Source organism: Harmonia axyridis, chromosome 3, assembly GCF_914767665.1.
Source record: "Harmonia axyridis chromosome 3, icHarAxyr1.1, whole genome shotgun sequence".
Classification (NCBI taxonomy): Eukaryota; Metazoa; Arthropoda; class Insecta; order Coleoptera; family Coccinellidae; genus Harmonia; species Harmonia axyridis.
Genome location: NC_059503.1, coordinates 59,526,227 through 59,552,985, shown reverse-complemented (window position 1 = coordinate 59,552,985; position 26,759 = coordinate 59,526,227). Strand labels below are relative to the sequence as shown.

General features: G+C 34.5%; 2 protein-coding genes and 1 long non-coding RNA gene across 3 annotated transcripts in view; 1 reads left to right on the top strand and 2 right to left on the bottom strand.

Moving 5' to 3' along the window:
• The window catches only part of LOC123675569 (rabankyrin-5), a 47,384-nt gene that overhangs the window by 2,127 nt on the left and 18,498 nt on the right, over positions 1-26,759 (top strand). The gene's annotated exons all lie outside the window — the stretch shown is intronic.
• Positions 232-23,104, bottom strand: LOC123675573. Its single transcript, XM_045610950.1, has 3 exons — positions 22,729-23,104; positions 1,784-1,957; positions 232-598 (listed from the first exon to the last, which is right to left on the bottom strand). Exons 1-3 carry the CDS (start codon positions 22,775-22,777, stop codon positions 321-323), a joined length of 501 nt encoding a protein of 166 aa, XP_045466906.1. The 5' UTR covers positions 22,778-23,104; the 3' UTR covers positions 232-320.
• Positions 17,898-18,339, bottom strand: LOC123675574. Its single transcript, XR_006746786.1, has 2 exons — positions 18,142-18,339; positions 17,898-18,088 (listed from the first exon to the last, which is right to left on the bottom strand). It is a non-coding gene; the product is annotated as an uncharacterized LOC123675574 (long non-coding RNA).

The following is a 26,759-nucleotide window of genomic DNA, read 5'->3' as shown; positions in this document are numbered from 1 at the left end:
CAGAATATTTGAATGATAGTACTTTGAATTCATGTGGAAGAGTGACATCCGATATTAGTTAGTTTTCCTTTTCTTTTTGTGAGTGATTTTTTATACTGACTTGTCCTATACTTTGTACAGTCTGAAAAGAATCAATAAACTTTATTATAAATATTAAGAAAATAAAAGGAAAGAAAGGATCAATAAACTTTATTATTATTATCATCAACATAAAAAAAAGAAACTCGTGTATTTCATCATCAAGATTTGCTAAAAATATTTTTATTTAATAAAATGACTCTTTTACAATTTGACTAATATATTGTCAATGTAAGCATATCTTAATCTAGCAATGGTATGTTTCTCAATATTATCACAGCTGATAAAATTAAAATAGTTAGAGATCCGACGCTTTGAAATTGGGGGGCCTCATTGCACAGATCCGTTTTGCAATAACATTCTTCGGTCCATCCTGTCCGAAGCCCTTGGTCATTTATCACGGTACAGTTTTCTGCGTATGGTTCTTCTATTATCACCTTAGGTATCCATTCCCTATTGACAATTTCGTGGGTTTCGAATTTTTGGAAGGCACAAAATCTATCGGTGCCATTTCTCAAGCCTGCAACAAAAATAATTCTATTATTTTTTTAATATTAACATGTAAAATCGATATCAAAATTGCCTTGTTTAATCTTGTTTGATTTTTATGTTAATAATATCGCCAATCTTTCAATTTCCTTCAACAGTTTATACTCCACCTGTTGACTGTTTGATTCTTGCATGTTCATTTATTCGCCTTGTTTACTTTTATTTTGTTTTAATCCTTCACCTTGATGTTTTGTTTTAATAGTTCTAAGCATATGTGCTCTATTATATTCATGATTAGGGAGCAAATGAAATCGAATAATTTCTCAAATCATAATTTTCTATCAATATTTCAACTTTATTTTTAGTGATTTCTGGTATTTTTAGTCTCAAATTTTCTAAGATATAAATTTATCATCTTGTGTGAATCCGCATAACAATTCTTCTATATGCAGCTAATTTCATTGTAGTAGGTTGGAAACATGTTCCATTTAATAAGATCAAATTTATTGAACATTGTAAAATGAATGCCAGAATGAGATCTAACACGACAGTAAACATGTTACAATTGACATAGAGTAACCTGCGTATTTTAATTCAAAATTATAATTATTATACAGGGTATAACGCCAAAAAAATTCAAGGGGTTCCTGGCACCATTAAAAAAAAGTTCCCATGAACGTAGGTCGTCAAATGCTTAGTTACCAAATATAGGGCGTTACAGTTTGAAAAAGAAAATCGTTCTTTCTTAATATCTTGGAAATCACAAAATAACTCAAAATCACCTTTGAAGCATTGTTATTACTTTTGAAACTATCTTAACTAGTAATATTTTTTTTCAAAGGTCAGGGGCGGAGAATACCGGGGTACCGTTGGATTTATTTACCAAATTTTTGAAGAAAGATACGATTGGTTGATAAGAATAGAATATACATATAATACATTCGAGGTCTTTTCCTTCGATTCGATATTCCTTAGAGTTTTCAAAATAAAAACTAAAAAAAAAAAGGATTCAAGTTCTCAAACTGAGGCTGCCATAATTTTTGGCAATGTGCTATTTTATAAATGTCAAAGTTATTTTTATTCCATTCTTATTGACAAAAAGTAGAAGTTTTATTCTTGATATCTTTATTCATATATTTGATGAATTTCATCATCTTATTTGTCGATTTATTTTCATGGTCCTCAAATTAATTGAAACATATCAAATTAAAATTACCTGCAATTTTGGCCTGGTAAGTTTTTTTGACACAGAATGTTGACTCTGGACAGTCAACAATAAATCTGTCCGAATAGTCGAATTCGGAACACAGTCCTGATGGTTCTGTTAGGTAAAGGTTAGTTTTTGTAAGGCTACATCGATAGCACCTTATAGCAGTTGAATAGGAAACATCTGAAACATAAAATAAAACTTATTGATTTTTTGCTCAAAAATTTTCATCGTCATCATCATCAAAAAATTTATGTGATCAAGTTGGGATTAAATATAATTTTTTTCATTAAATTGCAGGATATTATAATTTCCAAAATAATTATTCACAAGACCTTTTTCATCTCGATTATGTTTTGTTTGTCCTTCATAGTAGTTTTCATTTTGTCATTTATAGGTTATTTTCACAATTCAAGTACATCCAGGGGGGCCGGGGGGCCCGGGCCCCCCTGAAATTGGACATACTAAAGCTTTAATAATAGCAAGATGAGCAGAATTATAATTTCGATTACCTTTGCGCCTCCCAACAAAAATCCATTGAGTATATATAATTTGAAACATAAATTTCTTGATTATTCGATTGGTTTTTACTTTTTAAAACATCAATTTCGTTCTAATTTTAGAAAAAAAAAATGATGAAATGAAGTTGGTATGTAGAATAATCACACGAATTTAGTTCTCTATAATAAAATACTCAATCACCCTGTGGTCTCTTGTTTTCCTAAATTATTATATAATCGGCTAATTTCCAAGCAAAAGCATGTCCACGATATTTTGGTAACTTTATCGCCTGAATTCTTAGGTAATAGGGTATTTATTTTGTGACAAAATTGGTTTTCAAATTAGTTAGTGATTTAATGAAGGAATCTCGACATCATTTCGAATTTATAAGTATCTACACTTGCAGTTTATTGGATTTTTTTAATGCACATATTTCAAATTATGTCGAATTTAAATAAGATCACTTATGCAGGAAATTTGTTTAATTATAATTTGATAATCACCGTTCTGAATTATAAAACTTTCACCAATTATTTTTGAACTTTGAATTTTTTTCCGTTAGTTTTCTACGGGCTTGTTGGATGCGTAGTTAACAGTTTTTACTAATTATATATTTTCACTCCGATAGATAATCTATGCACCAGTTTATATTGGTCTCATTAATTTGCATCGAATATCTATTACTAGTCGGAACTAATTCGGCTAAAGGCATTGTTTCAAAACTTTAAAAATTGAAGTTTTCATTTATAATTAACAATATACATATATTTAAGCCTTATACCTTTTTCTATAGAATTTGAATTCGGCATGAATCGTCTCTACGTTGCCCATAATTGGAATTATGCATTCTAGATAGAACAATAATAACCTCTGCTTCAATTCTGGATTTCCGGGTTAAGTTGTCGTGAGCGGTCGTTTAAATTGATTATAAAAAAATACTGTCTAAGAGAACGTTGAACCCGCTTGTTTTTTTAACGAGCCTAATCAGTAGCCACCTCTTCCTGTCCATATCTTCTCCTTTAGCCAGAAAGGAAAAGAAATCAACAATGATAATGACAATTGTTTGAAATGAGAATTTGTTTTGCCATTTTTTTTTAACGAAAAACTGTAAGTTGGAACATTAATTGTATCAAACTTCTCTCATCTGGTTTTCATAGGACTCGGCTCTAGGCTTTTTAGGTGATTATACGTATACACCGAGCCCTAGGCATTTTTCAGTAGAAGAATCGATTCCTCCATCATATAAGGGGTGTTTTTTTAGAGCTATAGAACTTCAAATTGCAATAAAACAACGATGGATTATTCGATTGACATGAATTTTATTTATCCGCAAGAAAATCTTGTGTAATTACATTTCAAATATGATTTCTGGCATATGACCGCCACGGCTGGCTCGGATGTAGTCCAATCTGGACGTCCAATTTTCGATGACTTTTTCCAACATTTGTGGCCGTATATCGGCAATAACACGGCGAATGTTGTCTTCCAAATGGTCAAGGGTTTGTGACTTATCCGCATAAATCAATGACTTTACATAGCCCCACAGAAAGTAGTCTAGCGGTTTTAAATCACAAGATCTTGGAGGCCAATTCACAGGTCCAAAACGTGAAATTAGGCGATCACCAAACATGTCTTTCAAAAAATCGATTGTGGCACGAGCTGTGTGACATGTTGCGCCGTCTTGTTGAAACCACAGCTCCTAGACATCACGGTTGTTCAATTCAGAAATGAAAAAGTTAGTAATCATGGCTCTATACCGATCACCATTGACTGTAACGTTCTGGCCATCATCGTTTTTGAAGAAGTACGGACCAATAATTCCACCAGCCCATAAAGCGGACCAAACAGTCAGTTTTTCTGGATGTAACGGTGTTTCGACATATACTTGAGGATTAGCTTCACTCCAAATGCGGCAGTTTTGTTTGTTGACGTAGCCATTCAACCAGAAGTACGCTTCATCGCTTAACAAAATAAAATGGACGTAGTGCGCGATACGTATTCCGCACAGAACCATTATTTTCGAAATAAAATTGCACTATTTGTAAGCGTTGTTCAGGCTATGTTGTTGATGATTTGCCAAACTAAACTGAGAATAAATCACTTGACAGCTGTTAAATCGGTCGCCATCTTGAACAGTTATGCCAACTTAAAGTTATATACCTCAAAAAAAAACACCCGTTATAACTTTAACACCTTATATCTTGGAAACGAAGCGTTTACAGACATATATTTATGGAACAATTCATATTAGAATATTGTGAGGAATCATCTCCTGACATTTCTGTACATATTTATTCTAAAAAGTGAATATTTTTGTTTATTTTGAATGTTTTTATCCCGACCCTCCACTCTCCTGGACTTCATGTCAATATCCTCGTTTTTTAATGTTCAAAATTCTTGGATTTTCGAGGTATAGAAATTTGAAATAATAATCTTTATTTCTTATGTTGAATATACAGAGCGTATAAAAAAATAAAACGTCAAAATAAACATATTCATTAGAAAAACTCAGAAATATAATAGCAATTCTTATCCAAAAGTAATGACTTAACCCTCTATAAATAAATTTGGAGAATTTTGTACTTCCACAGGTAACTTATTAAAAATTTTACAACCCATATACTACAGATTTATTTGATAATACGAAGTACTGTGATTTTTAGGTGCTAACAAAAATTTACCTCTGGTATTATAACAGTGTTTGATATCATTAACAAATAAATATCTATTCATAATAGCAACCGATTTTTGCTGATAGCTTTTGTGGTGTCTACGAAAAGCTGTAGATAGCGTAAGAACATTTTTAGTACTTATAGGCATTCTAAAATATGAACTAAGAAAATTCTAGGACGGTCCTTGAATATTTAGAAAGTTTATTTTTGAAATTTTGAATTGATATAATTTGTTTTGAATGCTCAAGAAATTTTGCAACTATGGTCAATATTGGCTTAGAAATTTAATTATTTATGAATAAAATACGTTTAGAACTAACGCTGAAAGACATCGCTGGAAGACGTGTGTTTATATGTTGTCGCTAGATCTCCTACGTAAACGGAAACGAATGAATCATCATCTTCTGTGTTATTGAACTATGTGTAAGCTACCACTACACGTCCATTTATTGTTATCAATCTAATATTCCTGTTATTCTGATCTGTCAAACTTCTACGTACACGAAGTATGCATATTTATCATTCAACTCGTATCTAAAAATTTGAAATTGTGTGGTTGAATAGTCACTCTTCATTTATTTTGTTGGATTACGGTGTGCACCCATTGATTCTTCATTTGAACGGAATTTCATTAATCAGTTTCTCTGAATGTGCAGCTGAAAATGAGTCACCAAATATATTCGAATATTGCTAATATCGACGAGTATACGAAAATAATGGATATTGAAACTCCAGCTTTTAACGGGTTAATTTAAATTGGTCGAAGAATTCGAAGTAAATGAGACTATTAATCCGTTGATTATTTCGTCTGGCGACATAACATCGTAAAGGAAAACAGATCATTTGTTTCTACAACTATGCTGAAAATGAGCAACAACTTCAAGTTAATTTTGCTACACAGTAGCTTTTTCAGATTCTACATTTCCAATAATGTAAAATCTGAAGAAGCTGTTGTGAAGCGAAACAATTGTTATTTGAATAAAAAAAACGGAAATAGAATAGCTGTCATTTAAATTTCCTCCGCGTTTTCTCTTACAGGACTCGATCCGATATGTTGATACTTCGCCGTTCTCAACTTGTTGGCCTTTGTCCTCTACTACGCGGAATATTTTACGTAAGGATTTTGTCTTAAGTTCCTACAAAATACAGCTCGTGCAAGAATTAAAACCAATCGTTTACGTCGCATTTTTGCTGATTGGGCTAATTTGAAACAGGCCGAAGATGAACATTTTCATCGAAGAATATTGAATAGTGATGGATCTTAATTCTGTTTAATTAATTCGTCAATAAGCAAAATTACCATATAAGGGTTCAAAGACAATACTCAAGCCATTAACGAATCACCATTACATCCAATTAAATTGACTACTATTTGGTTCGATTTACACGCTGGCGGCATCATCAGTTTTTATTTCTCTCCAAACGAGTAAGGAGCTGCACTTACGGTGAATGTCGTGCCCTATCGGGATATGCTGACTGATGTTCTGTTTTCATTTATTCATTTATTGTAAAAAGTAGTGAAAAAATTGGGTTATGTAACCGCGGCCGACATATGCCGGAAATCATATTTAAAAAATGAATGCCATGTAATTGTCTATCAGATTATGGAAATGAAAAATCAATTTCAACAATATTTCTTTCTTGTATTATCATTTAAAGTTCTCAAGTTCTTAAAAAGCTCCCATTATACAGCATGTATTTGAAGAGTTGCAAAAAAATTTAGAGGGTGATTCCTTGTCAAAAAATAGAATGTGTCTTTCATATAACCTTTTTTTTTGAGCCCCCCTGCTTAATTACAGCCTCCTAAAGTAGGGTTTAATTTTTTTTCATAAACCAAAAAATTCTCAAAAATGAAATTAAGCTGACATTTTATGCGGGCGAGAAGGCATTCAGAAAATTTTGGGTGGTGTTCGTCTATGATTCCAAATTCCAAGAGGTGATAAAAGCCACCCTTCAATCTTGTTTCGCAATATTTTTTTCTATACTCATATTTTACAATAAAAAAATTAATTTTGAATAGACTGATCCATTCTTAACAAATAAGGTCCCTTGTAAAGTAATTGCACAAGTGCATCAAAATTACCGATAATTTTGCATGACAGCGTGAAAAACTGCATGAGTTCATTTTCATTTTTGGAGAAAGACCCCCACACCGAAGGTGGAGGGCTCTTTCTCCAAAAATGAAAATGACCGATTGCAGTTTTTCAAAGAAAACACGCTGGAATGCGAAATTATCCGGTCATTTTGATGCACGAGTGTAATTCGGGGGAATATTTCCCGAATGAACTGTTACATCACTTGTCAAACTGATGTAGAATGGAATTGCCATAGATTCGAACTGTGTAAGATGCATAGAAACTATGCATCTATGAACAGAACAATTATCGCAGTGCTGTTTCGCTTCCTACAATGCAATTATCGTAAGTAATTGCACAAGTGCATCAAAATTACCGATAATTTTGCATGACAGCGTGTTGTCATAAAAACTGCATGAGTTCATTTTCATTTTTGGAGAAAGAGCCCGACACCGAAGGTGGAGGGCTCTTTCTCCAAAAATGAAAATGACCGAATGCAGTTTTTCAAGGAAAACACGCTGGAATGCGAAATTATCCGGTCATTTTGATGCACGAGTGTAATTCGGGGGAATATTTCCCGAATAAACTGTTACATCACTTGTCAAACTGATGTAGAATGGAATTGCCATAGATTCGAACTGTGTAAGATGCATAGAAACTATGCATCTATGAACAGAACAATTATCGCAGTGCTGTTTCGCTTCCTACAATGCAATTATCGTAAGTAATTGCACAAGTGCATCAAAATTACCGATAATTTTGCATGACAGCGTGTTGTCATAAAAACTGCATGAGTTCATTTTCAAGGAAAACACGCTGGAATGCAAAATTATCCGGTCATTTTGATGCACGAGTGTAATTCGGGGGAATATTTCCCGAATAAACTGTTATATCACTTGTCAAACTGATGTAGAATGGAATTGCCATAGATTCGAACTGTGTAAGATGCATAGAAACTATGCATCTATGAACAGAACAATTATCGCAGTGCTGTTTCGCTTCCTACAATGCAATTATCGTAAGTAATTGCACAAGTGCATCAAAATTACCGATAATTTTGCATGACAGCGTGTTGTCATAAAAACTGCATGAGTTCATTTTCAAGGAAAACACGCTGGAATGCAAAATTATCCGGTCATTTTGATGCACGAGTGTAATTCGGGGGAATATTTCCCGAATAAACTGTTACATCACTTGTCAAACTGATGTAGAATGGAATTGCCATAGATTCGAACTGTGTAAGATGCATAGAAACTATGCATCTATGAACAGAACAATTATCGCAGTGCTGTTTCGCTTCCTACAATGCAATTATCGTAAGTAATTGCACAAGTGCATCAAAATTACCGATAATTTTGCATGACAGCGTGTTGTCATAAAAACTGCATGAGTTCATTTTCAAGGAAAACACGCTGGAATGCAAAATTATCCGGTCATTTTGATGCACGAGTGTAATTCGGGGGAATATTTCCCGAATAAACTGTTATATCACTTGTCAAACTGATGTAGAATGGAATTGCCATAGATTCGAACTGTGTAAGATGCATAGAAACTATGCATCTATGAACAGAACAATTATCGCAGTGCAGTTTCGCTTCCTACAATGCAATTATCGCTGTAATTTTCGATAATTGTTCTCCAGATACATAGAATTTTTGACAAGAGGGAAATATTCGTAAGTAATTGCACAAGTGCATCAAAATTACCGATAATTTTGCATGACAGCGTGTTGTCATAAAAACTGCATGAGTTCATTTTCATTTTTGGAGAAAGAGCCTGACACCGAAGGTGGAGGGCTCTTTCTCCAAAAATGAAAATGACCGAATGCAGTTTTTCAAGGAAAACACGCTGGAATGCGAAATTATCCGGTCATTTTGATGCACGAGTGTAATTCGGGGGAATATTTCCCGAATAAACTGTTACATCACTTGTCAAACTGATGTAGAATGGAATTGCCATAGATTCGAACTGTGTAAGATGCATAGAAACTATGCATCTATGAACAGAACAATTATCGCAGTGCAGTTTCGCTTCCTACAATGCAATTATCGCTGTAATTTTCGATAATTGTTCTCCAGATACATAGAATTTTTGACAGGAGGGAAATATTCGCTGTAATTTTCGATAATTGTTCTCCATATACATTGAATTTTTGACAGGATGGAAATATTCGCTTTAATTTTCGATAATTGCATTCCATTTACATAGAATTTTTGACAGGAGGGAAATATTCACTAAAATTCACAGTTTTCGAGAAACAAAATAACCAACAAATAATACGCCAGAGTTGGGGAGGCTGGAATTATTTTCGACCTTAAATTTATTCAATGGCCGGATGTCAAAACGATTTTTTTTTAACTGCTACAAATATAGAATGAACGTAACAAAAAAAAAAAATTATAAACTTTTCACAAATTAAAAACTACTTTTTAGGTGCCATCTTTAGGGGACATCAGGAGGGGTTCAAAAAAAAAGTTCATATGAACGACCCACCCTATTTTTTGACAAGGAACCGCCCTCCAAATTTTTTCGCAAATATTCATATGCACCCTCTATATGTCGTTTCAAACGTGAAAATGTCTATCCGTTGATGGGTTGATGTTCCAAAACGATTCCCATGTAACCTCTACGGTGTGTACTTAAAGCGACCCAGTTCCCGCGTCATCAACAGGCGTCCGTAAAGACCTTCAATCGGTCCGATAGCCAGGTTCGTAGCGTACTACAGACTAAACTGTGCGCCCCCGCCGCCCCCCTCTGAAGGACCGCCACCGACGCCCACCACCCCCCCGACATTCCTGCATCGTAAATCGTCCGGAAACCGCTCGTCGTCGTATCACTATCGGGACGTCCTTGACGAGGGCCGTCTGGAGTACCCCTCGCCGAAAGACGATACGCGATCCACGGAGGCGATGATAAGGTTCAAGGAACTTGGAGGCGGAAACGAGAGATTGAATTATTCCCCGCTGAATAATCCGTCTAATAATAGATTCGGATCGGTGGAGGGCCGAAAATCTCGGGTGCGAATATTCACAACGTTCGTCCGAAAATTTGTCAGCGTTCATTCGCCAGGATTGTTTAGGAATTTTGGCGCTGATAATCCTTATTGTTTACTCACAATCGGTAGGTAATCCAAGGATTTCTAACCTTCAAAGCAGTCGGGAAGCGAATCATTACATACTTCATACTTTCCCAGCTAGCATGTGTCACCTGGTGTGTGCACCATAGAGTAATAAACATAGATAGAGGGAGTATACCAACATGGTTAGATTACGTTGTCGGATTGTGATATATAGGGTGTTTTTTTTTCGAGGTGTATAACTTTAAGTTGGCATTACTGTTCAAGATGGCGACCGATTTAACAGCTGTCAAGTGATTTATTCTCAGTTTGGTTGGGCAATTCATCATGAATAGACTCACGCCTGAACAACGCTTGCAAATAGTGCAATTTTATTTCGAAAATAATGGTTCTGTGCGGAATACGTATCGCGCACTACGTTCATTTTATTTTGTTTAGCGATGAAGCGCACTTTTGGTTGAATGTCTACGTCAACAAACAAAACTGCCGCATTTGGAGTAAAGCTAATCCTCAAGTGTATGTCGAAACACCGTTACATTCAGACAAACTGACTGTTTGGTGCGCTTTATGGGCTGGTGGAATCATTGGTCCGTACTTCTTCAAAAACGATGATGGCCAGAACGTTACAGTCAATGGTGATCGGTATAGAGCCATGATTACTAACTTTTTAATTCCTGAATTGAACAACCATGATGTCCAGGAGCTGTGGTTCCAACAAGACGGCGCAACATGTCGCACAGCTCGTGCCACAATCGATTTATTGAAAGACACGTTTGGTGACCGCCTAATTTCACGTTTTGGACCTGTGAATTGGCCTCCAAGATTTTGTGATTTAACACCGCTAGACTACTTTCTGTGGGGCTATGTAAAGTCATTGGTCTATGCGGATAAGCCACAAACCCTTGACCATTTGAAAGACAACATTCGCCGTGTTATTGCCGATATACGGCCACAAATGTTGGAAAAAGTCATCGAAAATTGGACGTCTAGATTGGACTACATCCGAGACAGCCGTGGCGGTCATATGCCAGAAATCATGATTAAAAGTTATCTTGCGGATAAATAAAATTCATGTCAATCGAATAATCCATCGTTGTTTTATTGCAATTTAAAGTTCTATAGCTCAAAAAAAAAAAACACCCTTTATATGTATTTGTATTTGTTCGAACGATAATCTTGTTTAGCCGCATTGTGACTATTGGAAATGATAAATCATGAAAAATTTCAATGGCCAAATAATTAAATTGATCTAATTTCTTCTTGTCTTCAGTGAAAATGCTTTATAATATTATTATTTGGCTTTATTAATATCCCATGTTTATTTCACTTGGTTTTTCCGGAAATTTGTTTTCTTATTTCTGACGTCAATCAAACGGATTGCCAATTTTTGGTGTTTGAATAGTCTTCTTATTATCATTCGATAATATTTAATCATTTTCATGCATGTTCCCGATAGTGTACCAAGTGAATTCAAAAATTGTTCGTGAATGATCAAAATTTGCCAAGAAAAAAAAATTGATGAACCATAATAATTTTATAGTAAATTTTTTTTGATTATTTTCTGCTAATATTATTTGGTGTTCTATTTTCAATAAAAAGCCTTGGAATCGTCGTTACTAATAATTGAATTTGATCCTCTCATATTTTTGAAATATACCATGATGTAGTTTGGTATCGAAACATACAAATGATAAAGGTGCAAAAATTATCGTTGAGCCAGTACTTAAGTGTAGTTCCAACGAAAATATACCAGAGACAAGCGCCGATTGCACCATAATTTAACTCTAATATCAGCATTTTTTTGTTATTTGAAAACACAAGTTCAGTTATTTCTGTCTCATCAAACCTAATTAACGAATTGGACAACAGTTAGAAATACTGATGTCCTTCTATCATTCTCACAGTTATTGTTAACTCTAATAACAAAATTACTGAAAATCTTGCTCTCTTCGAAGGAAACGGTTTTACCGCAACTTTGATGATTTTACCCAACCATTCGTAACGTAAGCGTTTCTTAATCAGCGTCTTGCATAAAACGAATGTCGCAACTTTGAAACGGATTGTTGCAAAACTGTCCCAATGTTGTTATTTTTTTTCCGTTCGTTTTAAGGTATCAAGGTTTATCGGGTGTTATCGAATAACAAGTTGGAATATCGTTTCATCTAGATCTTAGTTTTGAACGGCTACAACTGCAGGAGCTACACCATCGAGTTACATAAGCGTAACAAGGTCGTTTCGAAAAAGAAGCAGACAGAATATCATTATTTTCTTCAAGCTTCATCGGCTTTCGAAGAATGTTCCAAAAATTGCTATTATTTTTGGCTATATTACATGGTTTGGTTAGGATCATTCTGAAAATATACTTCTTGAGTTTAGAGTGAAATTACTATCAGTGCTTTGAGAAGGAACACCTCAACGTGGCTGCTCAGTCCGAAACGAAATTAGAGATATTTCTTCTTACAAATCACCGATTTTCATGGGATTTTCACATAATTTCCTTAAAAAATAATCTTTATGGAAGAAAGTTAATATTTTTAATTTGCGAATGAAATGAAAAAAAAATTGTTAACTTTCCATTTATCGCAAAAAAAATCGATTTTATTTACTTTGTACCTCCTTGATTTCTCTCAAAATAAAGGGTGTTTTTTTAGAGCTATAGAACTTTAAATTGCAATAAAACAACGATGGATTATTCGATTGACATGAATTTTATTTATCCGCAAGATAATCTTGTGGCATCACATTTTAAATATGATTTCTGGCATATGACCGCCACGGCTGGCTCGGATGTAGTCAATCTGGACGTCCAATTTTCGATGACTTTTTCCAACATTTGTGGCCGTATATCGGCAATAACACGGCGAATGTTGTCTTCCAAATGGTCAAGGCTTTGTGGCTTATCCGCATAGACCAATGACGTTAAATAGCCCCACAGAAAATAGTCTAGCAGTGTTAAATCACAAGATCTTGGAGGCCAATTCACAGGTCCAAAACGTGAAATTAGGCGGTCACCAAACATGTCTTTCAATAAATCGATTGTGGCACGAGCTGTGTGACATGTTGCGCCCCGTCTTGTTGGAACCACAGCTCCTGGACATCATGGTTGTTCAATTCAGGAATGAAAAAGTTAGTAATCATGGCTCTATACCGATCACCATTGACTTTAACGTTCTGGCCATAATCGTTTTTGAAGAAGTACGGACCAATGATTCCACCAGCCCATAAAGCGCAGCAAACAGTCAGTTTTTCTGGATGTAACGGTGTTTTGACATACGCTTGAGGATAAGCTTCACTCCAAATGCGGCAGTTTTCTTTGTTGACGTAGCCATTCAACAAGAGGTGCGCTTCATCGCTAAACAAAATAAAATGGACGTAGTGCGCGATACGTATTCCGCACAGAACCATTATTTTCGAAATAAAATTGCACTATTTGCAAGCGTTGTTCAGGCGTGAGTCTATTCATGATGAATTGCCAAACCAAAAAAACGAACGAAAAAAAACACCCTTTATTTTTGGCTATATTATATCATTCATGGTTTAGTTAGGATCATCCTGAAAATATACTTGTTGAGTTTAGAGTGTTCATTGAGAAGAAACACCACAACGTGGCTGCTCAGTTTGAAACGAATTTAGAGATATTTCTTTTCACAAATCACCGACTTTCATGGGATTTTCACATAATTTCCTTAAAAACTAATCTTCACGGAAGAAAGTAAATATTTTTAATTTGCGAATGAAATGAAAAACATATTGTTAACTTTCCGTTTATCGCAAAAAAAATTGATGTAATTTACTTTGTACCTCCCTGATTTCTCCCAAAATATACTCTTTTTTTATCATCAAAATGAAACCTCTACTTGGAAAACCTTTGCTTAACCAAATTGTTCCTAGTGTCAGATATTGAGACCCAGTTTATCAATCGTCGACGAGGTCACGGAAGGCTTTGAAAATAACGTAATACGCGTTCGTTTGTTTCGAAACAAAACGTCAACCAGTCGAGACTATGACTATTTCAGCTATTAATCAGACAGAATGGGGGAGTTATGGGGTCAGTTCATTTTAACGATGGATTTCTCTGTACGAGTTGTTCGGAACGGTTGAAAAAAAGAGGCGTTGTAATGGAGCCTTTTGTTGTGATTCGGCCATCATTCAAACGTTGCAAATATTTCACAATTGTTATTTATGGATGGTTGCGTTCCTTAAACGACTCCATTTCGGACTACCGGATCAGATTCAATAATTTTTTTTTTTTTAAGATTATGTATCATGTTATTTCAACGTTTGTGGAATCTTTGAAAAAATTCAATTTAATTTTTCATTTAGAAACAAATTTCAACTGCATTCATAATTTATCATTTGTCTAGTTGCTTCTTTCTCAATTGTACTTTCAGACGCCTTAGAATACTTCATTAGATAGATTTCAACTCTATAATTTTCTAATTAGGTTGTCTTTTGATTTGTTTACTTTCTTATTTTGTATCGAGTGTCCAAATTCGTTGTCTAGTGAGGGGATCTCAGAATCCCTTTGATCTAGATGAAAATGATTGAAATTTTTTTTATCTCGATATTTTTAAGAGTCAGATTTTCAAACTATGAGAGAAAATTGGAGAATGGCGTGAAAAGAAAAGTTCTCATAACTTCTTTATTATTGGTGCTATTGAAATGAAACAAAAACATCCTACAGACACTTGTTTGAGTTGAATCCATTGGTGTAATCACTTATTTTTCATTGCCATTAGTTTTGAAGTTATAATACAAATGTGTGTTTTTTCAAATGCAAACCAAAACAATTTTTATATCGAATACAATTGCTTTTTTTCCTTTGAAAAATATATAACATGATACATATATAAATTTCTCAATTTCAATTCAATTCAAATTATAAAAATCATCAAAAGTTACAGTTTTACACGGCAAATCAACCAAGAAGCATATCTATAATAATCTGTGAACTTTAGATAATTAAAATATTCGGTGGCCACCAAGGTCTCTGGATTTAACTTCATTAGATTTTTTCTTTTGGTCACATTGTCTATATAGAAAACAACATTTATCAATTCGAAAATGTTGATATGTTGAAAAAATCTAACGTTGTTGTGTTAAATCCGGAGAATTTGGTGGCCACCAAATTTTCAAATTGTGTGTGAAACTGAAATATTTGTTGTTTTTTTAGTTTGTAAGAAATTTATACATTATATCATGTTATATATTATTGGAAAGGAAAAAAAGCGATAATACTGTCTTGAAAGCCATTTAAATCCTTTTACATATAATAGGATCTAAAGTAGAATTAAAAAAATCAGGAAAAGAGATTTTCACTGACTTAGTGTAACAAGCATTTGAGCGATACACATGAAATTTTTGCATTTTATCATTTGTGATCATTCCTGGCCCAAAATTCGAAAAATATAAATTTGTGAATTTGTGACGAAATGATATACCACTCGATTCAATTAAATAGCTCTCAAAAACTGAAAATTGTGCAAATGTTTTACATTTTATAAAATGAAATACATTAATGTTTTTCTTTTTTATTTATCTAATAATAAACAATGTTTATTTACAAATTATTCATATCATATGTATTAGGATTTCAACTGATAACTTCGAAACAAGTGTGTTAGTTCAAGATAAGGAAATTTGAATATGCTTGATTGATTGAGTACTGACGAATAAGAGGTTGACTGGTTTTTTACTACTGTAGGTATTGGTATAGAATCATTTAAATTGCATATGAACCGAATGGAATCGTAAACAACGACATGATGAAAAAATTATAGCTTGCTGGGGTAAATAAAGATTTGAGGATGTAGAGAAGAGTTCTGTTTGTGTAAACTTTAAATTTCTCGAACTGTAAGCGTATATTTTGACTTTTATTTAAGACGTAAACCAATTATTTATAGAGGAGCCTTCATCTTCATTTGAGGTGCATATTTATACAGACTGATAAGTTAGATGATTCAAGTATTCCAATTGCACTCTTGGAGGTCGCAGGGAGCAATTGGCGCTTAAATGAAAAAGTGCTCGAAAGCTCCTGAAATTACAGATAATGCGACAGAATTATAGAGTCTGTTCGGAAAACGAGTACTCAAAAAAAATGTACTTGTATACGTATCTTTTAACTTATGCTATTTATGAATTAACTTATTCATTTATTATTCATTAAGTTTGTTCTCGTCTCTTTGAATTCCCTATTAGGCTATTAGGCGAATACCTTAAATGAAGAAAATACAAAAACAAAAAGGGGTACGATTTCCAAGTGTGTAATATCATATGATATTAATTATCTTTCTGGTAAATGTATCAACAAAAATGCCATCAACATAACCATTGTCAAACAGAAGATTTCCACGCTATTTCATAGGAATCATAATCGAAAGTAAACCAAGGAGAATGCATGTCATCAAGGAAGAGTAGCGATATACCGGTTTCACCCTTATTAGGGATAATCAGTACCGCATAAGGGTGAAACCGCTATATCGCTACTCTCCCTTGATGACATTGCATTCTCATTGGATCAAATATCTTCAATAACCTTAAAGCATATTGGTCCAAATATAGTAAAGCCATTAGTACACCTTGTAAATCTCTCAATAAAAAGTGGACAATTTCCGATGGTATTTAAATCGGCCTTGATAAGACCTCTATTTAAGTCTGGAAGTAAACAGCTTATGAATAATTACCGACCTATATCTCTAACCTCGAACTTATCAAAAGTTTTCGAAAAAGTTGTTCACAAGAGAACAATGAAGTTTCTGGATGCCTGTAATGTCCTGAGTGATCGGCAGTATGGATTTCGGAGAGGAATTTCAACACAGGACGCGATAGCGCATTTGACATCTATGATATATGACTGTTTGGATAGATCTAAACCATGTTTATGTATATTTCTCGATATAGCGAAGGCATTCGATTCGGTCGATCATGAGGAGATGCTCAGAACTCTGGAGGACTATGGTTTTGTCGGGAATACACTGGATTGGTTCAGAAGTTTTTTGACCGGGAGAAGTCAATGCGTTCAGATTGAGGATTCGTTGAGCTCATTCACTGCCGTCACTGTTGGAGTACCCCAAGGTACCATTCTCGGCCAAATTCTGTTTCTATTGTACACGAACTCCTTATTTGGACTTGAGACAAGGTCAAGAATAATTTCTTTTGCGGACGATACCGCAATGTTTCTGGAGGCGGAGACATGGCAAGAATTGAAAATGTTTGCGGAAAGTGACTTCAACTTAATATCAAAATACCTGCGGTCTAAAATTTTGACTCTGAATATAGAAAAAACTGTTTTCGTTCCTTTCAGCCACTCTGTCGCATTTTGCCCCACTTTTACATCATTGGTGGTTGACGATCACTGCATGATACACTCAGCGGACACGGTAAAATACCTGGGTGTTGTGTTGGACAAACATCTTAGATGGAAACAACAAATTAACAAAATAGTCCATAAATTGAGAACTCTGATACAAAAATTTAAAAATCTCAGAAGGTTTTGCGATGCCCAATTGTTGAGAACATTATATCTGGTGTTGGTGCAGCCTCATTTGACTTATGGTTTGCTGGGCTGGGGAGGAATTGTTAAAACTCATTTAAACAAGATCGAAATAACACAGAAGTGGATTTTGAAAATCATTTTGAACAAGCCCTATCGATTCCCAACTGACGAGCTCTTCAGGATTGCCGCTGTAATGGATATGAGGCAGTTGTTTTTCCTGGCGCTTGCGGTTCACCAGAGGAAGAACATTATGTCTGCAAGTTTCAATGAGCATGGTCATGACACCAGAAATAGAGGACAGCTCATATTATTGCCTACCTCATGTGGGACGAAGGGTCAGAGATCACACCTGTTCCTTGCGCCTCGAGTTTATAATGGTATCCCTCAAGTTTTGAAGATTCCTAGTATAATGACTGCATTTAAGAAGAAAATAAAAAGTTGGATCCTGAGTCAGTCAAGACACTTCATAGCCAGTATAATCGACATAAAGAACACCTATAACATATCGAATCAATAGTCCTGGAGTCGTCAGTCTACTCGTGTAGCACCTTTAATCTGCCGTCTGTTGAGAATTCGTGGAAATTACGTCAAGACTTTTAAACTTGTACTTTTTTTTTTTTTGATTCTCACACAAGGTTTAATCCTCCGGGAGCTCACCTTCGAGAAAATTTGATTTCTGTTTGTTTCATGTCACGATTTTCTTTTTTTTCTTTCAATATTTTCTTACATTGTAAAATGACTGTATTTTGTTTTGGATGTAGACTAATCATGAAATAAACATTATTATTATTATTATTATTATTTCTTTCGATTATGATTCCTATGAAATAGCGTGGAAATCTATTTGACAATGGTTATGTTGATGGCATTTTTGTTGATACATTAACCAGATAGATAATTAATATCGTATGATATTACACACTTTGAAATCGTACTTCTTTTTCTTTTTGTATTTTCTTCATTCAATACCAAGTGCAGGTGTTAGCCAATTTTATATTATTTATTGAATACCTGAAGATTGTTATTGTTTCTTCAAATGGCGTTAGTAAATAAATAAATTCTTTCCTATTATCTCAACAAAATATATTAATCTGCATTCTGAAATTCGATACGCTGTAATCCATTCATGATAACTATGCAATAATAATTAATTTCGATAAAAAGGACCCGCTCTCGATATGATGTATCAGAAATATTTATCGACTGATCGATACGCATTTTATTTTGCTAATTGATGCGACAATATTTTGGTGTTCTCAATAAATTTGCAATCGATTATTGGAGAAACAATGAATTTGTTTGCTATTCATGGTATTTATTATTTTCATTGAATATGGTGATGAACAATGAATGTGTCTCAAGTAGATACACATGTATTTGATCAATTGTAATAATATTTTTGGCTTATCGTATATATTTCCGTAAAAAAAATAATCAAAATTTGATTCAGTTTTATATAGTATATAAACAAAAAAATTGGATACAAACCACTAGATTACAACCCATTTTTCATTATTGTTTATCGGTACTTCTATTCTTACCATTTATCGAATTTATAATAAGTACTACATGCAATATTAAACATTGAAAAGTGAAAGGATATTTTCGACACATCAGATGATAACATTCAATGGATGATCTCAAAGACTTAGTCTCAAGGAAATATAAAAATATGTTGAATCATTTCATTGTTCATTGTCAGGTCATTGCTAAAGATATAAAATAAGATAATTCCATTGAATTAACTTGATTTAATTAGTCTTTATTCAATGAAGAGAATCGGAAACTGAATAGCAATGTATAGAACTGGTATTATTGATAAATCATGCATATTAATTAAAGTCATATTCGAATATCTTTTCAAATTTCATCATTTTGTAGGAAAGTTTCAAGCAATGGCTAGTATTATATGGTTTTCGATGCGGAATATCGAAAACAAAAAGTTCCGAATATAACATCAGAATAAATTACATCTTATATGTTATATGCAACAGTTGTGTGGTCTCCAATAGCGCACGAATGGACAAGCTAAGGATTGAGAGTTCCTCACGCCTAATAAAATACTATTCCTTGAGCTTCAATGGCAATTATAATTATACACTTCAAACCTTCAACAATGATTAATAAATTATTAAATATAAATCGGAAACTTGTCACTGATCAGGATTCTGAGCAATTCTTTTTATATTTTAGAAAGTATTCTCTGGCATTGTGAATTACAATTCGTTAACATTGAAATTCTATTTTTATTAGATCACAACATCGTAACTATTGTATCGAGCTAATAGTATTCAAGTGGATTATGTCTACGTTTAATGTCATTTAAAAGCTCTTAAGACTAAATCGAGACTAAATATATCAAAATAACTTCTAAGGTATTATAGAACACTTGAGGAACAATTATAGAACAATCGAGGAATATGATATTTTTGATGTTACTTCGCGTAGTCTGTTGATTCTGATTATTATTTTCAGAATGACACTTAAAATTGTTCAAGAATTTTTTTTATAACTTCAATCAGATTTTCACGGTAATCATAGGAAGTCTTGGATGTATAGAAACAAAAAAATTGAAAGGATTTTCTCGGAAACGGAGAGAACTAAAAACATATAAATCGGTAAAAACAAGTTGTTATACCGGGTGTTCAAAGAAATATGAGAGATTTCTTGGATAATTTTCAAGGTCCGCAAACGTTTTGTTTTCGAGATACAGGGTGTTCCTTTTAGTACTACTTTTTTGATATTGGGTGAAAAGTACCAAAATTTATAATTAATTCACGAGGTTATTCATCACAGCTTACTGAATGGATTACCAGAGAATTGTTTGAAATTTTTTTCTCGAATTCGTTAGCAGATACGACAAAACTACAAGAAACCAGAAAGTGTGGTACTGGACCAATGTTGCTTTCTACATTTTTCTAAACTACCAGTGGTCCACAAAAAAAAGTTCTGTATTTAAAAAAATCGTTCGTAGAATTTTCCATTTTTTTTGTTATTACTCTTAGTTGGAGTACGCTATTATAATGTCAAACAGTATTGGCTTTGTTATAACCAGTTTTTGAGATACATAGGATAATATATTAAGGGTGGCAACTGTTATTACAAAAGTTGTCAAAATGTCTCGAACAGAAATATAGCCAATTATTTTAAAAAGTCATTTTTTAGAACACCCAGTATCTAAAAACAATTTTTATCGAAAACCAGTCTAAAATTATATTTTATATTACCTTATGGGTAAGCAATACTTGTCGCGCGAAAGTGTTTCATTCAAGACTACTACTTCAAAGAAATCCCATTTTCGACACCCTGTACCTCGAAAACTAGTCATATTATTGAGTTGGGTACATAGATTTTCTTGTTCAGGAGGTCATAATCCAAAAAATGCAGAAAAATCAACCGGTGACAATTTTTCTATTAAGCTGCTGTCTGGTCCTTTAAAATGAAAAAGCATTTACTTGTGAACTCAGCAGATCTTGCTTTTATGAAAAAATTAGCATTACATTTGGTAAGAGCATTAGGTATATTATGAACCATCAACTTCATATTGGGTTGTTCAGTACAAGAATTGTACTGGTCAACTCAAGGGCGTAGATATTTTTTTTTTTTTTGGGGGGTAAATAAAAAATACATTTTTGACGACAACGTTCAATTAGATCTGTAATGTGAGAAAAAAAGTTCGATAACATAGTTTGAACCAAATTACTTGAAATATTTGTTTTTATTACCAATTCATTTGATCTTACCTTATACTCCTTAAATTGGAATTACGAAGAAAAAAGAGATTCCTTGTATAATTTTGAGAATGAAAAGTCCCATGAATATGAGCCCTCAAACGCTTTGTTTTCCAGATACAGGGTGGTTCTAGTAGTCGTACTTTTAAATGGTGCTTTAATGAGTTGCTCAAATTTTTATTTATCTTCGCTGCAGGGTGGGTAAATACCTAGGTAAATACATACCAAAATTCAGGTAAAATGATCCGCGAAATCTATCATTTTCATTTGTACCCCCAATTTAGGAACACCGTGTGGATATAGTCAGTTCGAAACTGATGCCTTCACAAGTAAATTGCAATTTGAATGAAACACAATAAATTGTACAACAAAGCCCCGACAATTTTTCTATATACAGGGTGTCCCGTAAAGACCACGTCAAATCGAATGAGAATGTAGATCAAAGGATAACCCACCTGCTATGACAAAATTCCAATTATAAAAGTCTTACCGTTTTCGAGATATTTTTTTTTGTTGAAAATAATGAATTTTTGCCCCTTTCAATAGTTTTGTCCTTACGGTTGGTACAATTTTACATCTTTTAGGTTAACTTTTTCAGTAAAATATTGCTGAAGAATGATTTTAATGTTCACATTAAAAACATCCTCCGAACATTTTAAAGGGGGGCTATGAGAATTATTTTTATTGGAAATTTTGGTAGTGGATTATTTTGTTTATGAAGTTTAGCGTATTGAAATTTTGTGACGAGAATAATACAAAAACGAAAACAACGGGTAATTTTGGTAGTGGATTATTTTGTTCATGTAGTTTAGCGAGTTACTCAGTTCAGTTTTTTTATAACTACAGTACTGAAATTTTGTGACGAGAATAATACAAAAAACGAAAACAACGGGTAAGTGTACATCGGACGAATGCAAAAATCACAGATGGCAAATAAGGGGCGAATCCGACAAAGCAGAAGGAAATTAATGAACCTTGGACATAGACGTGTGCTCGTAGTGCAATAAAAGTACTCATCTTGAAAGCGATAATGAACTCATAAACCGTAAAAGGGTTCGATTATTTACTGCCGTGTGGATTTCAAAGGGAAGTAAAATGATTATGGCTTCAAATTTTTGTTCTTAGTCTTTGCTAGAATTCTGCATTTTTATATTTTGGAAATCTTGGGAGGGTAATTACCTCCAGTACCTCCCATTTATACGCCCTTGGTTCAACTAAAATTTTATGAATTTTTGAATTTGAAGAGGTTTGGGGGTAGTTGAACGCAAGTGTTTTAAGAGATTCCGAAAGCTCTGACACTAACAATTGTGGATACGCAAAGAGTGACAATCATCCGAAAATCTTCTACGACAGGAAAACAATAAATGAACACATTATCTTTATTTGTACGCTTCTTCGACTTACATGTTAGCAATATCCATATCACAGTCAACCTGCACGAAAATTCGCCCATCTTTGGAACATAGTAAATGCGCGGGACAACAAACAAAACTAACACTACCTCTTTTCCTCTACTAATGCTAAAACGCCGATCCTTCCATGGCGTGCCTCTTATCACTCGCGCGGTCGAATTACTTCTTTTTTTACGGTCGTACGAAATGTCTCATTTTTCACCTACGAGGACGAGGGTCTCTGCTGTGCGCGCTCAGTCAACTCCGCTCGGAATTCGGGATTGCCATGCGATGCGACCGCGCTGGTCGGATTTTAGCGACGGAATGGCGTGACTCACGCGACACGCACGCCGGGAGGCGTCGAACGAGCGGCGGTAGCCGGCGTAGAAGTCAAAAGTCTGCAGGGACGGTTAAAAACGCGGCCGTAGTAGGTTCGGGGAACCGGCGACAGACGTGGATTCAACAGGTTTGTTTGTTTGAAAGCGGGGCTGGATTGGGCAGGGATGGTAGTTCATTATTTCCAATTCTAGAATTCGAAACATACGAAAAATGTAAAGATATCTTCGAATCCATGGACTTTTGTGGATTTTAGGATGTTTATTCATTTATTTATCAATTTATCTATGTAATTGTTGATTAATTTGGGAATAAACATTTAAAGGGTGTTTTTTTAGAGCTATAGAACTTCAAATTGCAATAAAACAACGATGGATTATTCGATTGACATGAATTTTATTTATCCGCAAGATAATCTTGTGGCATTACATTTTAAATATGATTTCTGGCATATGACCGCCACGGCGGGCTCGGATGTAGTCCAATCTGGACGTCCAATTTTCGATGACTTTTTCCAACATTTGTGGCCGTATATCGGCAATAACACGGCGAATGTTGTCTTCCAAATGGTTAAGGGTTTGTGACTTATCCGCATATACCAATGACTTTACATAGCCCCACAGAAAGTAGTCTAGCGGTGTTAAATCACAAGATCTTGGAGGCCAATTCACAGGTCCAAAACGTGAAATTAGTCGGTGACCAAATGTGTCTTTCAATAAATCGATTATGGCACGAGCTGTGTGACATGTTGCGCCGTCTTGTTGGAACCACAGCTCCTGGATAGCATGGTTGTTCAATTCAGGAATGAAAAAGTTAGTAATCTATACCGATCACCATTGACTGTAACGTTCTGGCCATCATCGTTTTTGAAGAAGTACGGACCAATGATTCCACCAGCCCATAAAGCGCACCAAACAGTCAGTTTTTCTGAATGTAACGGTGTTTCGACATACACTTGAGGATTAGCTTCACTCCAAATGCGGCAGTTTTGTTTGTTGACGTATACATTCTACCAGAAGTGCGCTTCATCGCTAAACAAAATAAAATGGACGTAGTGCGCGATACGTATTCCGCACAGAACCATTATTTTTGAAATAAAATTGCACTATTTGCAAGCGTTGTTCAGGCGTGAGTCTCTTCATGATGAATTGGCAAACCAAACTGAGAATAAATCACTTGACAGCTGTAAAATCGGTCGCCATCTTGAACAGTAATGTCAACTTAAAGTTATATACTTCGAAAAAAAAACACCCGTTAGTTTAGAATTTCGAATTTGAAACACATAATACTGGAAAGTTTTGAATTTTTCGATTTCACATATTTTTTGGGGTGCTGAATCCGAATCTGAGGTTTGCCACCAATATTTCCTGACGGAACGTTGAAAGAAATCCAAAAAAATGTAAAGCTCCGATCTTCTTTTTGTTTAAGGTCCGGAATTTACATTCCCTTCGCCTCTAATTTCATTTATCCTATTTTTTGCTGTTGTCTGATCGGGAGGCTTTCCTCCCTACTTCATGTCACTTTTTTCTTCTATCTAGTTCTTTGAAAGATGTATTTCCTCTTATCGGTCTTGTATTATCTTTCTTAATTCCTTATTCTCGTGCTCTTTCAGCGTCTCTATTGTCTTTTTTCTTTGTTTATTTACTATTTCTTCAATAGTTTCAATTTTCAGTTCTTTTCTGATTTGTTGGTTAGTTATATACCATGGGGCGCCAACCGCTGTTCTTATTACTGAATTTAGCGTATATGCAACTGATCATTATTATTGTCCTTCGTATTGTACCAGGTAACTCCTGCATACGTAATGCTTGGTATTAGCACTATTTTCAATATCTTCAGCTTATTTTCTAAAAAAAGTTTACTTCTAGGTTTGAGCAATGGGTACAATCTGTCGTGCAATTGCCTTGTCTGTTTTCTGTTTGTTGAAATTAATACTTTCATCCAGTATTACTCCCAGATATTTTGCTTCCCTTTTCCATTCTATCGTCTGGTTTTCTATTTTGACGTTTCCTGCTCTCTCTAAATGTGAAGCAAAGTTGTACGCCTATGTATACAGGGTAATTCACCAGGATGGCCTATTAGATGTTTATGGAAAATTAAATATAATTTTCATTTTATGTGACAGCATATCCCCATATCATCTTCTGAGCTCGGGATTATTAATGAACCCATTTTTCGTCTGCCGTTACAATGCTATGCAGAAATACCTTCCGTCTTTGCTTTGCAATTAGCTGTTCACTTGCAAACAAACGCCGTTCAACATCTCTCGGCACCCAATTTTCTTATTTCTGAATTATTTCCATGACTTTCAGGCGTTTTGAAATGACTTGTTGCATCACTCCCAATGATCCTGCCAATTCTTGTTGCGTTTGACACGAGTCTTGATCAAGTAATGCCCCCTATTCTGCATCTTCGAAAACCCTTTCTTTTCCACTGCCATGCTGGTCTTCGACGTCAAAATCACAGTTTTTGAAGCGTTGAAATCACTCTCGGCACGTTCTTTCACTAATAGCGGCCTCTCGTATTCGAGAGCATTCGATGAGCGTCAGCCACAAGTTTCTTCATATTAAAGCAGAAAATTAAAACCTCCCACAAATGACCAGAATTTGGCTCGTAAGCTAACATGTTTAATCGAGAATAACTTTATGATATAGACACAAATCGATTAATCTTTCGATGGCGTTATGTTTACCTAATCTTATTGTATGACATCCACTTACCGTTACAGCCATCTATTGCAAAACGGCTGAAGCAAAGTTGAACACCTAATATATTGGTAAGCAATATTTGTCGCGCAAAAGGGTTCCATTCAAGATGTTTTCCTACGAGAAATGTAACTTTAAAGAAATGCCGACACGCTGCATCTCGAAAACTAGTCATAGAATTGTGTTGGATCCACAGACTCTCTTCTTCATGAGGTCATATTCTACAACAAAACTTCAGAAAAATTAACCGGTGACAAAGCTATAAGAGAAAACCTGAAAAAAAAATCAAACCTGTATCTCGAAAATAAAAAGCGTTTTCGAGTAGCAGAATAAACATGGGATATACTCGAATACCCAAAGGTATGAGGAATATGAATAAAAGTACAAAAAATCGCGAAATATTTATGGAGTATTCTCGAATAACCCAAGGTATTAGGAATTCAGATTTTTCTTTTGGACGTCACCCTCTATAATTAGGTATACATCTAGGTGCATGTATGAAGCGCTCCTAAAACCAAGGTGGTGCTTTTCTCAATTATTTTTGTTGAATGATTTCAAAGACCTTCCTACTGTTAATAAACCAAGAGAACTTGAATCAATCATATTAATTCTTGCCTGATCCTTTTCTTATCAAATAGCTAATCCGGAAAATTTAAATTACAAATAGTCTTTCTAGGAATCGGACAATTTCTATAAATATTCTTCGAAGCGCTTGAGCGATGAAAGGTTCATTGTATGTGTTTCTTGGATGTTATTACCGATAATTCCAGTAGAAGATAACTCGTTATGATGAAGTTTTATCGTTTCAAAATGATTAGAAGCTAGTGACCCAGCAGCAGGCGTTGTCCTATCAGATATTCAGCATGTTTGGGAAGAAATTCACATACTCAATCTTTATGTACAGTTCAACTTAAACTCTGACACATGTGATGTTTCGAGGTCGATTTCGACCCAGAAAATCGTATCAAGATTAATCTTAATCTCCTTTCAATCGTAGAGTAAC